General features: G+C 38.7%; 1 protein-coding gene across 4 annotated transcripts in view; it reads right to left on the bottom strand.

The window, feature by feature from the left end:
* ATG10 (autophagy related 10) overlaps positions 1 to 15,277 on the bottom strand; it is a 260,178-nt gene that overhangs the window by 8,984 nt on the left and 235,917 nt on the right. For 2 of the 4 annotated variants that reach the window (XM_043593201.1, XM_043593216.1), the window contains 2 exons: positions 3,481 to 3,578; positions 2,709 to 2,824 (listed from right to left, as the gene is read on the bottom strand). In XM_043593201.1, coding sequence (XP_043449136.1) covers positions 2,725 to 2,824; positions 3,481 to 3,578 — 198 coding nt within the window. In that variant the 3' untranslated portion in view covers positions 2,709 to 2,724. Of the gene's footprint in view, positions 1 to 17; positions 2,825 to 3,480; positions 3,579 to 13,210; positions 13,897 to 15,277 lie in introns of those variants that run through there. The other 2 variants (XM_043593209.1, XM_043593224.1) reach the window with 2 other exon arrangements.

Here is a 15,277-nt window from a genome sequence, read left to right as displayed (position 1 = left end):
AAAATGGATGCAAAAACCCAGTTTTAACTTCCTTTACTTTAATACATCTTTATTTTAATACATCTGTGTTAGAAAGATGGTTAGTTTGGGTTTTTTATCCCCCAGTCTGTAGGCTATAGTATCAAATGATCAACACAGCTGCTGGCCCAATCCCCAGACTGAGAGCCTTCCCTGGATCACTTACAAAGGGCAGACAACAACTCTCATGTGCATGCTACCTTAAAACATACCAAAGAAAGTGGGTAAGTTATTTTATTATCCATCATTAAGGAGGCGATCAGAGTGAAAGGGAGAAAATTAAATGCTACTATGACTAAGTGCAGTGAGTAATGAAGGGAGAGGTTGACCAGTGGGAGCTATGGTGGTCAGAGATGGCTTTGTAAGAGTGAATTATATAGACTAGGTTGAGAATTGAGTAGAGAGATGGAGAAGGAAGCATTTCCAGGTGGGAGCCAGCAAGAACAACACTCAGATAAGGATGTGGGTGGAGACAACTCGCCTGATGGGGGGGTGGGGCCCATTTGTGTTGGGAAACAAGGTGGGAGGGAGGGAGGGAGAATGTATGCTGACACTGGATACGAGCTGGGGCTAATTATCCCAGATCACCCTTACTCTTGTGGCATTATGTTGGTTATGAAGCACATTCAGGTTGACTTAGCATTTTGATCTCCTTCCTGCTCTTGGTAGGTGAGTAGGATGGATGTTAATGGGCTTTTTAAAAATAGAAATGGCAAAAGCCTAAAGGAGATTAGGAAATTTAGCCCAAGTCACACAGCTGGCAGCTCACCAACCTCACAGTCTAGAATTCAACACTTCTATTTCACAGACCAAGAATTACAGTCGGTCTCACAAATCACATAGCTGAGGACCAAGGAGGTGAAGTAAGTGTTCCAAGGCTACATAAAAGCAGTTTAGGATACTGTTTGGTAGCTTTAACCAGCACTATTTCTGATTGAAGGGGTTTTGCATTATATTAACTGGAGAAGAAACCCGGAGGAAAATCCTCATATTGCAGAGAAAGAGCTGTTACTTTGACAAAACAAAATATTTTCTAATGTTTTATAACTGTTGGGATAACAGTCTGTTATGTAGCTGCATTCTTAAAAATGGAAATTTTTATCAATCAAAAATTAAGTTTTTTTAAAGCAAAAACTATTCTGAAAAGAAATAGAGCTGCCTGAGCAGAGATATCTATCTGGGGGGAGTGGTCTCTACAACCTACAAGAGCTTTTCAGAATTATTTTCTGCCACTGATGAATTTTAAGGTCTTCATCAAGCAGACCAAAAAAAATTAACTTGAAAACAACTCTGACACCAACAAAAACATTGTCCCTAAGTGATTGATACTATCCCTCAGAATCTGGTAGCAAAGGATAACTAATATTTCCAAATGAGTACATCATCCAGATGACACATTATTATAATTTATTTAGTTTTTTTACCCCAGAAATGACATGGTCTGAGAAATGACTTGCTGAGAAATCTGTGTTTACATTAGGGAGAGTGGATGGGGTGGGGGGAGCGGTGGGTGATGAAAATCCCTGCAGAAGTTGAAAAGATGTTAAGTGGTAAATACCAAAATGCCCAGCAAGCATGTAAGCAGGCTCTCATCCCAGCATGAATATGTGCAGCTCAGCATTTTAAAATTTACTTTTAGCTTTTCTAGCAGTTTGAATTAACCCATTCTCTACTTCCACTCCCGGTGTGAGAGCTCAGCCTCGAACCTACAGACTATGAGTGCAGGCACAGTCTACTGTGATCGGCCAGTAGATAACCCTCTCACCCCATGGCTTCCTCCAAGTGGGCTGTCTCGTGAACAAATGTCTCCTAGATGTTCTTAACAACCAGGAGGCCTGGAGCAAAGTCCAGACAAATGGTAGGAAGTAAGTCAGGCTTGCTGGAGCTCATACAGAACTGGAAAAGGCCTATTGGGAGACCAAAACAATACAAATAAATGCCACACTAAAGGTACATCCAGATCAGAGGTTCTCCAGAAGCAGGTGGGTCAGAACCACCCCAGTGAGGCTGTTTCAGAAGATAGCCCCAAGCATTCATAGTCATAAAAGATCCACAGGTGATTCTAAAGTACATTCCTCATTGATAGACACCGATCTAGATTGTCTAAAGAGACAATTACATTTTGTCTTAGTTTCAACCCCTGGGCAAGTTAAAATGAAAAACAAAACAAGCAAATCCAAACCAAAAATTCTTCCAGATTAGGTATACAGTATATCAGTTACTACAGACATTTGCTTCCAATAGAAAAAATAATCCATGTCAAAGTCTTGGTGAGTCGAAATATTGCACGGTATTTGTCCTATTAAAACCGGGGCTGGCCAAGTATACTTTTGGTGTCCTTCATGCCACAATTTTCTAAGTTCTTTGGCTCAACAGAAGAAAGTTAAGAACAAAAACAAAACAAAAGCCAAGAGAATAAAAGAAAGTTAACTGAGCAATAAAGAATTATTACAATTCTGAAATAAAGCCATCCACTCCTGTGTTTGGGTGAGTGTTATTGTAGCAAAGTCCAATGCTTCCTAAACGATGGGGCCCTGCCTGGCTGAAAACCTAAACAAACAGTCCATGTTCAGCCTATTAAAGATGAAAGAAGACTTAACATTTGATGGGGCCAGTGAAGACCCTAAGTGTAACAGAGATAACAGGGTCTTTGTCTTGGCAAACCATTCAATTCGGGCTTTCCTTTTTACCTTGTTGATGGACATTTCATTCATCCTCAGAAGCTGCTCTGGCATAACTTAGAGGTAGATTTAGCCCAACAACTGGCCCTACAACGCTCAGCCAAGATGTGATGTAGTTGACACTCCTAGGAAACAAGTGAAAAAACAGGAAACTCTCATGTTTCCATTGTAGTTGGGTGAGTGGTAGAAAATCAGTTACCAACAGAAGAGATGAGCTGTCTTCAAAGATATGTGCCCACCATGTGGAATTCTAGCATTTACAAATATCAGCTCCATTACTTGACAGGAACGTGAGGTCCAAAGGGACTGAGGGTCCCCAGTAAGGTAGTTAAAAGGGGAGTCAAGGCACTGGGACTCCTGACTCCCCTTGATGATTCCAATTTTACACTTAAAATTTACAGCATTTGCTAAGGTAGTATAGTGCAGTGGTTAAGAGCATGGCTCTGAGGCACAAATGCCTGGGTTCAAATCCCAGTTCTACCATCTAACTAGCAGTGTGAACTTGGCCAAGTCATTTAATTCCTCTGTGCTTTAGCTTCCTCTTCTGTAAACTGGGTAAAATAATGGAAATTAGCTCATGGGGTGTTATAAAAATCCAATGTCTTAATATATCTAAAATACTTAGAACAGTGCCTAGCACACAGTAAAAATCAATAAACATTAGCCATTATTATTATTACAAAAAATATTTCTTTTTTAGCTTGGCTTTTAGAGTCACATAAAAAGATTTACACTTTTAAAATAAGAGTAAAAGCCAATGTATCTTGATGGTGTTTCTTACCTATTGATTTTTTGAGAATTCTTTAACACAGGAGTCATGAAATCATCCGTCTTGCAGGGATGAAGTACAAAAAAAGGCTGCCCAAGTATTGGATGCTCCTGTAGGAATCAGAGTTGGTCCAGGATGCCAGTGTGAGTTACTTTGAAAAAGTTAAAACGCACAATCTGGTTTGTTAAAATAAAAGTTTGCTTTAAATTCCAAGTTACTAAATTAAGATACAGATCAATTTCAGTTTTTGAAATATAATTCATAATCCACACATGATAAGAAGTTATGAATTGATAAAGTATAGAAGGGTACACAGTTTTGTTTACACAATACCAACTGTAGACAAATTTTATCAGTTTCCTCTCTTTGTCAACTAATGTTACTCTATGGCCTGTAATTATTCTCCGGTTTTTCCTCAAGGCTGTCTGTGAAGCCCAGTAGCCTGACCACGTGAACAACGTATTTCATTCGCCTCATTGTAAGGGAACCAAAATCTTTCACACTTTTTTTTTTTTTTTTTTTACGTAAACTTTGCCAATGTGTTGATTGTTTCAAGCATCACTGCGGTGCCAACAGGCACATGTTCAGTGGGTAGAATGGTAGGGGAGGGGAGAGGAAGCAGGAGAATGGCTTGCATTATTTAAATTGTTGTACTTCTGTCTGTCTCTTTCTGAGTTTCCTCTGTTTATCTGTTTCTATCCTTCTGTCTCTCCCAAGCTTATTGGGCCGTTTCTGTAAATCAAAACTCACTTGATGCAACGCCACTGCCTTCATAGGCGAATGACTGGATCCAAGATACAGGTCAGACCGCTGCCAGTGTAGCGATGTGGACATAATTTGGCCAACAATGGGGAGCCCTAGGAGATTTCTATGTAGTGAGTGATCCACGCACAAATTGTACCAATGCAAAAACAATTATAACAATAAATTTATTGATCGTTTACATTGTAGATTCACAACTACTCCAAAGACTGCAAACTCAAATACTGCTATGGTCTGAATGTTTGCATCTCCCCATATTCATATGTTGAAATCCTAAAGCCCGGTGTGAAGGTATTACAGGAGGTTGGGCCTTTAGGAAGTGATTAGGTCATGAGGGTAGAGCCCTCAGGAATGAGAATTTGGACCTGATAAAAGAGATCCTGCCCCCTAATTGCTAGTTCACCCCCTTGTGCCATGTGAGGACACAAGAAGTGTGTGACCTGAAAGAGCGTCCTTATGAGAACAGGCTGGTATACTGATCTCAGACTTCAGAATTGTAAAAAATAAATTTCCGTTGTGTGTAAACTACCCAATCTGTGGTATTTTGTTATAGCTGGCCAAGCAACCTGGGACAGATACCTACAAAGATCACACAGGTAGCGTGAAGGAGCGAGGTCAGTTAAATACACAAGCAGGTGACAGGGACTGTGGGGAAATGGAGAGTGTGCCCAGCCAAGGCTAGGCTTGCCACTCTGCTCCAGCCAATTGTGCCATGTGGGAATGTAGGTTCAGTGTGCCAGGTCTTCCCATTTGTCAAAATAACCTAGCAATCCAGATTTTTATGTAAAATCTCCTAAATTTAAATTTTGGCACTTTTTTTTTTTTTTTTTAAACATAGAGTGGGCCAAATAAAACAAGCCTGTTGGCTGGATTTGGACTAGGGGCCTAGCTTCTTCTCCTGGCTTCTTCTCCTCTTGTCAGCCAGTCCAAGGAGAAGCTGAACTCAGAGCATCCATGGAAAGAATTACGTGTGGTTGTTGCTGCTAACTCTACCCTCCAACCCCAAAACACTCATGTTGGTGTGCATGTGCACACACCTGCTCACAGGAAACAGAGGCACCATTCCACCGTGTATTGGAGACGCTGGGTATGGATATTTGGGGATGTATGTGTGTGCTGAGGGCTGGGGTATCCACTGGGTATGGGGCAGTGTATGTCTCCTGAGCGCCACCTCCAGAGTCTGCCTAGTGGCCTGACTCTTACAGCAGAGCCTGGGCTCCCTCTTTCCTGCTCTCTTCCCACCCCTCCTTCCCATTCGAATCTAAGCAGAGCCTAGGGTCAGAGCCCAAATGTGTTATGCCTATAGCAAGTCTTCCCGTCCAGCTTGATTCTGGCTCTCCTTACATGCCTTAAACTAGTATTTATTAATTCAACACATATCTACTGATCATGTCTTATGTGTCTGCCAGGAACAGTTCTGGATATAGTAATAGAGATCACTGTATTGCAAAGATAAACAAAGTCCCTGATCCCAGGGAACTTTCATGCCAGTGCAGGAGACAGCCAATAAATTTATAGAACAAATAAATAGACAAAATAATCCAGAAAATAATAAGCGTTATGAATAAAATAAAACAGAGTCCCTTGATTTTGAGAGCATTTAGAACCGAAAAGCTCCTTTTTGTTGTTAAATAAATCCCTTAAATATGTTGCTAATCATGGCCACTCTTCTAGCAGTGTGTCAAAAGCATCCATAATCACTTCCATGGTTAAACTGTATATGGCCAACACCCAATGCTTTCTCAAGTGTGTCAGCTTCTCTTAGTTGTGGCAAACTAACCAAACCATTAATTACTTCTCAGATACGGATGGAAAATTAATTTTTAAAATACTCAAAAATCCTGGCTTCTAAATATATAAGACTACTGAATACAGGCCTTAAGTCATTATGAATATAATAATGATTATACAATATAGAAAAATAAAAAGTTTCCCCGATGTGATTAGAATTCATATCTTCCCTCATCGTTCACTTAGCAAATATTAAGTCTTCTTGTCTGACAATTTTATAATGATTTAACCCTAACTAACGGCAAATCTATAGTTTTAAAATGTGGCTAATCTTAGCGATATGTTAATGCTGCAGAAGTGACAGAATTCAAAGTGAGCCTTATGACCTGAGCTGATACTATTTTTTCAGTAACATTCAATCAGCTAATCTTGCAAGCCAAACAATTTATATTCAAAGTTACGGTAGAGAATTTACAAATAATTTGAGGTGTCTTATCAGTGTAGACAATCAATCTGGATAATATTCTCCAAAAGCCATTTTTCTGCACTGGAGATTTTTTAAGGTTCATGCCATCAGGAAACATTATCTGCATTTTCTACTCTCTCCTTCAGACAGCCAGAATCAGAGATGAAAGCCGTCTTTCATTTTTAGTTTAGGAATTATGAGCTAGAGTTCAAAAAAATCTAAAACCCTACACCTTATTTGTTTAACATACCATTTTCAGAAATGGAAGAACATCAAAACTGTCAGGATCTTTTTAGTGACATTTCTTAGATCAATTCAGAAGGTAAATTTGTGTGAAAGTACTACCATCTGCTGTCAGTACTAATGAACTGATGCAAATCTGCACTGAGAAAAATGTCAGTGTGGAAATACATGCAGCCAGTGAACTGTGTTAGGCTTACAACTCAATAAACACTTCTACTGGAACAAAGTTCTGCTAAATGGTTTTCCGTGAAAATAGAAATGATGGGTCAGATTTCTATCTCTGTAACTCCAGAGGAGTTATATAGGCACATTCTCCTATGAAATTTAATTTAGCAATGGTTAAATGTCTCATAAAATAAGTCTGACATGAATACTGTGAATTGGTTTCAGAACTATTAGATATGACTATCACAAGGAAATGATAATACTGCACCTTCATTCTTACATCTAATAAAGGAGATGAATTTCTTGGTTCATTTCTTAATTTTCTTGGCTCTCCAGGAGGGCACAAATATAATTTCACATATGAAGCTTTCATCCAGTTGCATATTCCAGACTGATCGAATTTGCCTTCCACTCAGGGTATATTCCTTAGAAATGGAGAGGGATATTTCCCTAAGCCTGCTTCCTCAAGCAGGGAAAGGAAAACGGCTATTGAACGTCTGCAGTATGAGACACTGTACTAAGTGCTTTGCACGGGGTCACCTATCTGAGTAATTCTTTGAGGAAGGCTTTATTGTTGCCACTTGGAGAACGGGTTCAAAGGGATTACACTTAAAGTCATCCATGTAGTAGGGAGCGAAGGACCTCTGAAGTGTGGTCTTACATTGCACCTTCCCACCCCACTGACCAGAGGTGTTGTCAGGGACATTTAATCCTCTCTGTAGTCCATCTCTGCAAAAATCTACTTACTTTTATTTCAAAATAATGTGTTTTCATAAAATTGTAAGGGAAATACATACAGAGAGCTCAGAAAATACAGAAAAGAACAAAGAAAAAAAGCAGGATAACCTAAGACTGACCAATTCAGATTTAATCACTATTTGGTGAATTTCAAACCTTTTCATGTACACATGTTTATAGTCTTCTATTGATTTTTATTCAATGAACAGAAAGATATGTACCAAGTACCCACTATATGCCAGTCCTGCCATATGTGTTTTTTGGTGGTGTTCTTGAGGTTTCTTTGTCTTTTGTTTTGCAGATTTCTATACTTATTTTTATTTTTTCCCTGTATATATTTTGTTCGGATTTATTTTGTTGTTCTTAATTTTTTAATTTTGCATGGGTACTTAAAAATATGCATAAAGAATATGTAATCTTGAGTTGTTGGCCAGAGTGCTCCCCATGTGCCACTAGATCTAGCCAGGTAATTGTGCTGTCCATGTTTTCGAGATTCTTATCTGTTTGATCTACGAATTTCTAAAAGAAGTTTAAATCTCTCATTAAAATAGTTGATTTGTCCATTTCTGCTTCAAGTCTGTCAATTTTCATTTTCTATGTCCTGAAGCTATGTTATTTGAAGGCATATATCCAGAGAATGAGGCTTTAATACAGTGATCATACTTATCTCTGATTATGCTTTCTTCCCCCAAAAGAACTTTTATCTGCTATAAATATAGCCACACCAACTTTCTACTTACCTAATGCATTTTAAAAATTATTTGCTTTTCAATCTGTGTCCTTATGTTGCATGTATTTCCTATAAAAATAACATAGATTCTTTAAGAAATCCACCTTAATAATCTATCTCTTAAATGGAGTGTTTAGTTCACTTGTAGGCTTTGTGATTACTGATATAATTTAATTTTATTTTTTCTATTTTAGACTTTTTTTACTTATTCTATTTTTAATGTTTCTTTTCCTTTTCACTTGTATTCCTCTGTTGCTTTCCTTTAGATTCAGTATAGGTTCAAATGTTTTTTCTCATTGTTTTTTTTTTTTCTCTTTTTATTAATTTGAAAGTACAGGCTGTATTTCTAAACTTCTAATAGTTATCCCACAATCTTTAAGTAAATGTTTTACTTAATAAAATACAATTACTCAATCTATTTGCCTTTTCCCCAAATAATTCAAGTAACTTGGAATGTTTAACTCTGATCACTCCTTTCTGATTCCTGTACTACTGTTGTATTTCAGTTGTATCTTTGGCTTTTTTAATCCCATAAATTTTATATTATTAATTTTTGAACTCAGTGTTTGTTGAAATTTACTCACATTTGACTATTCTTTTTGCTTCCTATTTTTTCCCTAGATCTTCAGATATTCATTCTGGGATCATTTTCACTATCATTGAACTACATCCTTCAGAGCACCTCTTAGTGAAGATCTGTAGGTAGTAAATGTGCCACATTGTGAATGCTTTATTTTGTCTCCGTTTTTGAAAAAATGAGTGTTTGTGGGTATAAAATTTTAGGTTACAATTATATTCTCTCAACACTTTGAATATATAATCCCATTTCCTTGTGGCTTCCATTTTCTTTTTTCTTTTCTGTTTTGAAGTGAATTATCGATTCTAATTGTCACTTCTTTTAAGATATTCTCTTTCCCTTCAGTGTTTTACCATAATGTGTCTATGTGTCGATTCCTTTTCATTTATCCTGCTCAGATTCACTGAACCTTCTGAATCTGAATATCAGAGTCCTTGCAACAGTCCTGGAAAATTCTCACCAACAGCTTTGTGAATACTCACTCTTCATTCTCTCTAGGCCCTCTTTCTGGAACTACTATCAGACATTTGTTTCTCCTCCTCTCTCCCTAGTATCTCTTAACCTGTTATATTTACCATCTTCCTTTTAGTTTTTGCAACAATGTGTATAATTTCTTCAGAGTCTTCTAACACATTAATGCTTTCTTTAACTATATTTATCTGCTTTCTAGTTAGGCCTTCTAATTAGATGCTTTCCTTTCTGAAGTTTCTATTTGATTGTTTATTACATTTACCTGATTATTTTTGATAGTCTCTTCTTCCTACATTATACTGTCAGTATTCCCTTCCTTTTAAAGAATCATATTCAACATATTTATTTTATATTTTGCACCAAAATTTTTTAACATATGAATTTGAGCATCTGATACTACAGTTTGTGGTTTTTGCTACCTCTCACTTTTAATGGCTTCTTATGAATTCTGTACTTTTTAAACTGTGACTGGGGTGCCTGGGTGGCTCAGTTGGTTAAGCATCTGACTCTTGATATCGGCTTAAGTCACGATCCCAGGGTCATGGGATCGAGCCCCACATTGGGCTCCATGCTGAGCATACAGCCTGCTTGAGATTCTCTCTCTCTCTCTCTCTCTCTCTTTCTCTCCCTCTCCATCTGCCCCCTCTCCCCTGCTCAGGCATGTACACTCCCTCTCTCTCTCCAATAAAACATTTTTTAAATAAAAAAAATAAATTGTGACCTGGTAGTAGAACTATAAATCTAGTATTTCTTTGATGCCTAGGATTAAAAATGCATCCTTCCAGAGAAGTTTACATATGCTTCTCTCTGGTGCCTAGGGATGGAAAGGGAATAAAAGGGATCCTAATTTCACACTCAACATGTTTAGGAATTTTCTGGGTCTACATCTTTCACTCTTTTTATATGTTCTATACAGAGTAAAGCAGAAAGGGTCAAATGGTTAGGAGAAAAAAAAACTAATATATAGAGAATAATGGGGAGGCATGCTATTTCATGTAAGTTGGTGAGGGAAGGCTTCTTTGCAAAGGTAACGTTTCAGCAGAGAGCTGACCAAGTAAAGAGCAAGCCAGGTAATTCTTTGGGGAATGAGTATTTTTGGCTTGGGAAGAACAAATGCAAAGACACTAAGATTCTAGTGAGGGAGAGTGCTCGGAGTGTTCCAGAAACAGCATGAAGACCAATGTGGCCAGATGAAATGTAGGGTAATACTGGCAGAAGGAAGACTGGAAAGGTAACCAAAAGGTAAGATCATATAGGGCCTTGCAAAGCATATAAAAGATTTGGACTTTTATTCTGAGTGTGATGGGGAGACATTGGGGGATTTTGGAAAAAGAAGCGACATATTCTGATTTACAGTTTAAAATATCAGTCTGGATATTGGAGAAGGAGAAGGAGAAGCAGAAGACCAGCTAGGAGGTGTTGTAGTAACTCAGATATGGTGGTGGCCTATACTAGGTGATGGTAGTGTGGATGGGGGAGAAAGGTCAGGTTTGGGATTTACTTTGAATAGAGAGCCAACAAGATTTGCTAAAGGATTCAATACGCTGTGTAAGAAATAGGAAAGAACAAGGATGACTCCCAACTTGAAGTGTCTATTCATGTTTTCTTGACTATTTGTCTAGTGAGGTTTTGCAGGGGTTTATTATTAATATGTTTTAGCTCTTTTGTACCTTTTGAGGACACTGATCCTTTTCATTCACTCAACCATCACCGTGAGTCATGCAATGGTTCAAATGTTAGGAATATAGTGGTCCATAAACAGGTAATACCTGCTCCCATAAAAGATGCTGAATTACTAAAAATAATTTAAATTTCCAGATTTCTCATTATCTTTAAATTTTATTCATGATGATTTATATGGGGAATATAACATTAGATAATTTAACATATAATTTTTCTTTCATTTCTTTTATCATTCTTGTGTTTAAAAATCCTATTCAGAATTAGAAAACTGGGGGCGCCTGGGTGGTGCAGTCGGTTGGGCGTCCGACTTCAGCCAGGTCACGATCTCGCGGTCCGTGAGTTCGAGCCCCGCGTCAGGCTCTGGGCTGATGGCTCGGAGCCTGGAGCCTGTTTCGGATTCTGTGTCTCCCTCTCTCTCTGCCCCTCCCCCGTTCATGCTCTGTCTCTCTCTGTCCCAAAAATAAATAAAAACGTCAGAATTAGAAAACTAGATATTTACTTATATTTATGTACAGTTTACCATTAAATGACTTGCTGTTCCCCAAACACTATTTTTCTTGCCTCCAAGCCTTTGTACATGAGGTTCTCTCTGTTAGGAATACCCTCCCACCCTTTCCTACCTACTAATGTCCATTTTTCTCCTACAGATCTCAGCTTTAAAATTTTTTTTTTATTTCTTTATTTTGAGAGAGAGAGAGAGAGCATGAGCAAGGGAGTGGCAGAGAGAGAAGTGAGAGAGAATCCCAAGTAGACTCCATGCTATCAGTGCAGAGCCTGATTGGGGGCTCAAACTGATGAACTGTAGATCTCAGCTTTCTTTTACCCCAATCGTGTATCAGTTGCCCTCCCTCTGTGTCCCCACTGCACCCCATGCTTAAGCCTACTGCTCAATTCCACACCATTCTGCACAGGTAATCGACCATTTACAGGAGCCTCCTGTTACTATACTGTAATTTCTTGAGGACAGAGAAAGTATTCTCATTACTATTTCAATCTCAGCATCCATAGCAGTGCCTTTCACCTAGTAGACACTCAATAAATATTAATGGAATGACTGCATAGACAAATACATGCTACTGTACCAAGATAAATTATTGGCATATGCAACCTATTCTGTAAAGGGGAATGTTTGTGTGGAATGCACCAGTGGCCTCCAATGCCACTGTAGGGATGTTAAAGGAAAAGAAACATTCTTTCTCTTTGTCACAAAACCAGGGGCAGAATCTTCTGTACATTTATAGGAGTCTCCAGATAAGATAAAATCTTCACTATCTGTGTTCCCAAATATTTCTTCCAAAGTACATCTAAGAACAAAGGAGAGGGTCTGAAGGCACAGTCAGGAATAACTCTCCATAGAAACTTATGTAACACTATATTCTAAAATCTATCTATTGGCTTCCACACAAAAGATAATATCCTACATTACTACTGAAAAGAACTGATGCACCAAGATGCATATTTTAATTCTCTGAGTTAGCCTATGCCCTGCCACACCACAGTATCCCCCTAAGGTGTGTTATCCAGACACCTTAAGAAACTAAGAAACACTACTAAAATGTATAATACACTCATCACTTTCTACTTAACTCAATCCCATATTAGTTCATGTGTTTTTCTTTTCTTTTCTTTTTTGCTTTACTAATGCATTCAATAAACATCACTGAATACCTCCTGTGGGTAAAACTTTTGCTAAGTATTCATCCATCTATCCATCTGTTCACCATTCATTTATTCAACCAATATTTGAGGAGCATCATTCCATACGCCAAGCACTGTTCTAGGCACTAGAGATATCAGCAGACTCAAGACAGAAGCAAAATCTACTCTCATGGGGTTAATAGTCTAGCTTTAGGTACTACAAAGATATCAAACAGCATCCCATTATCTCAACTCCTGGGGTTTACAGTCCAGCTGCACCCCTAGCACTAAAGTCCTGAGTTGCATCTCTAGGGGAGAGAATTCCAAAGGTCAGTAAGTTTTTCACCACTCACTCCCCTCTACTTAGGATTTCTAAAGAGAATGGAAAAGCAGATCCCTAGGGAGAACAGAAATGTCATTTGGCCTGATGGTGGGGGGTGAATCGTAGGACTTGTGAGCAGAAACCAGAAAAGCTGGCAGAGAGAGATGCGCTCTGTGGGCTGGGTTTTGTTTCATTTCATTTTATTTTATTTATTTATTTTCATCATTTGGAGAAGAGGCATCAGGAGGCTTCCCACCCCAGAGAAGATTGTGTGGGGTTCTCAATGACACTAGCAGAAAATGAGATGTTCCCCACTGTGAGATAGAGAGTATCCTGAGGAAGGCCTGCGAGTGCTGGAGGCCAGAGAGGAGGTCGCCAATAAATGAGAATGAAACCACGCTGCAGAGGCGGCCCAGCTGCGAGAACCCATGGATGGAAAGACTGTTTGTTCCCTGGAGTGATACTCATGGTGAGATCCCGATGCCTCCTCAACAACTCTTGTCATTCGGCAGATCTAATGCTTGCTGTATTGTGAGGGGTTTCCATGACACTGTGTTGGGTGCCATGCAGTTGGAAACACCAGACTGTGCATGGGGTATGTATTTTCATGAGCTAAGAGGGACCTTGAGTCAAATTGAATAGGACATCTTCTCTTCACTCCTCATCTCTCCCCATGCTCATTAGGGTATCCGCAATTCAAGGGTTACAGAAATCACTCTCATACACAACAGATTATGTACCACTCAAAAGGTACAAATCCAGGAATATGGGAACTCAGACAAAGGAGAGTTCAGTTCTGACTGGTGGAGGAGGGGCAGCGAAGATTTCCTGGAGATATGGCACTTCATCTGTTCCAGGCCTTAACAGAGAGCAAGACTTGGAGAAGCCTGTGGCAGTAGGCTCTAAGACAGAAAGAGATCACCCCAGGTTTAGCGGAAAGGAAGTTAAGTAAGGGACACACAGATTTCCATCTTTTAAGAAAGACTGAGAAGTGTGGTTAGTTAGAGAAGAAAAAAATATTTATTTTTGTTTGTTGTGTTGGTGACATTATTACATAATTGAAGCGATCCCTATAAGATCCAAAGAATGCTCTGGAAGTAATCAACACCTAGACAAGGCAAAGAAGCAAGGTTTGAAGTACAAACAATCCCCTCTTATAGTTTTGAAAAGAGATAAAAAAAAAAAAAAGGTGGCGGGGCAGGGGGGAAGAGGTGGGAAATATCCCAGGACAGACTTCTCCCCACTGAGTGTGTGAGGATAAAGATACAAAGACAGTGAGAGAATATTTAAAAATAGATATATGTGGGAAAGAAATGAAAGTCTTGCCCAAATACCCTGAAAGTCTCCTCAGTTCTTGGAGAGGCAGAGGGAGCCCAGAGAAGCTATGCTTTGTTCAAGTTGCACCTGTTGATATTTGTTGGCCAGTTAATTAGGAATAAAATTCTAATGATGTTTGGAGAGTCAGATTTAAAAAAAATAGGAGGGTTCTTCAAATTCATATGCTGCACAGAAGCCACCAGGCTTCCCAGAATTTTTATTAAAAATTACAAACATCACAGCAATAGTTCTTAGACACCACCTCCTCCGCTAACAAAAAACTTTCCTTTCATGGCTCCAGAGGGAGTCCAGAAACTAATTCTCCCACTCCTGCCTACATCTACAAAGGGCTCCCTCCCTAAGCTGCTGACAGTCCCAACTCCAACTCCTGGATTAGAAAGCAGAGTTTGAATATATTTATAGACTCTATATGGGTTGTTGCTTTAAGCAACACCGTTAATATGCCAGAATTCTGAGCTCCCAAACTTATTCAGTTATCAATTTGTTGTACATTATTTAATCTCTCAGTATTTTGATATGCAAAATAGAAATAGCACTGCTGGTACTTCACAGGGTGAAAGGAGATAACCAACAAGACCATTATGAAGCTTGCTGGGGGAAAAAGAGCTTATGTAAATGTCTATTAATTAAATAGGAACGGCTGCACAACTAGGTCAGGCATGATGATAAGACTGAACAACCCATCCCAGCCACCAGCATCAAAAAGAAGAAATGAACATTTAATCTGGAAAGCACTTGTTGGTTGCATTTTATAAAGAATATTAAATTGTAATATTCTGTATCATAACACAGAGTAGAGTATTTCAGACCATCCTCAAAGAATTCTTTGATAGAACAGAAACTTATTAGAGACAACAGCCAAAAACAAAAACAAAAAAGCAAGCCAATTACTAATGAAGAACTTGTAAAAAGCTAATCAAAGCTCTCATCCAGAGAAAATGAGAA

Source organism: Prionailurus bengalensis, chromosome A1 (assembly GCF_016509475.1).
Source record: "Prionailurus bengalensis isolate Pbe53 chromosome A1, Fcat_Pben_1.1_paternal_pri, whole genome shotgun sequence".
Lineage (NCBI taxonomy): Eukaryota > Metazoa > Chordata > Mammalia > Carnivora > Felidae > Prionailurus > Prionailurus bengalensis.
This window is presented reverse-complemented; position numbering and strand designations above follow the sequence as displayed.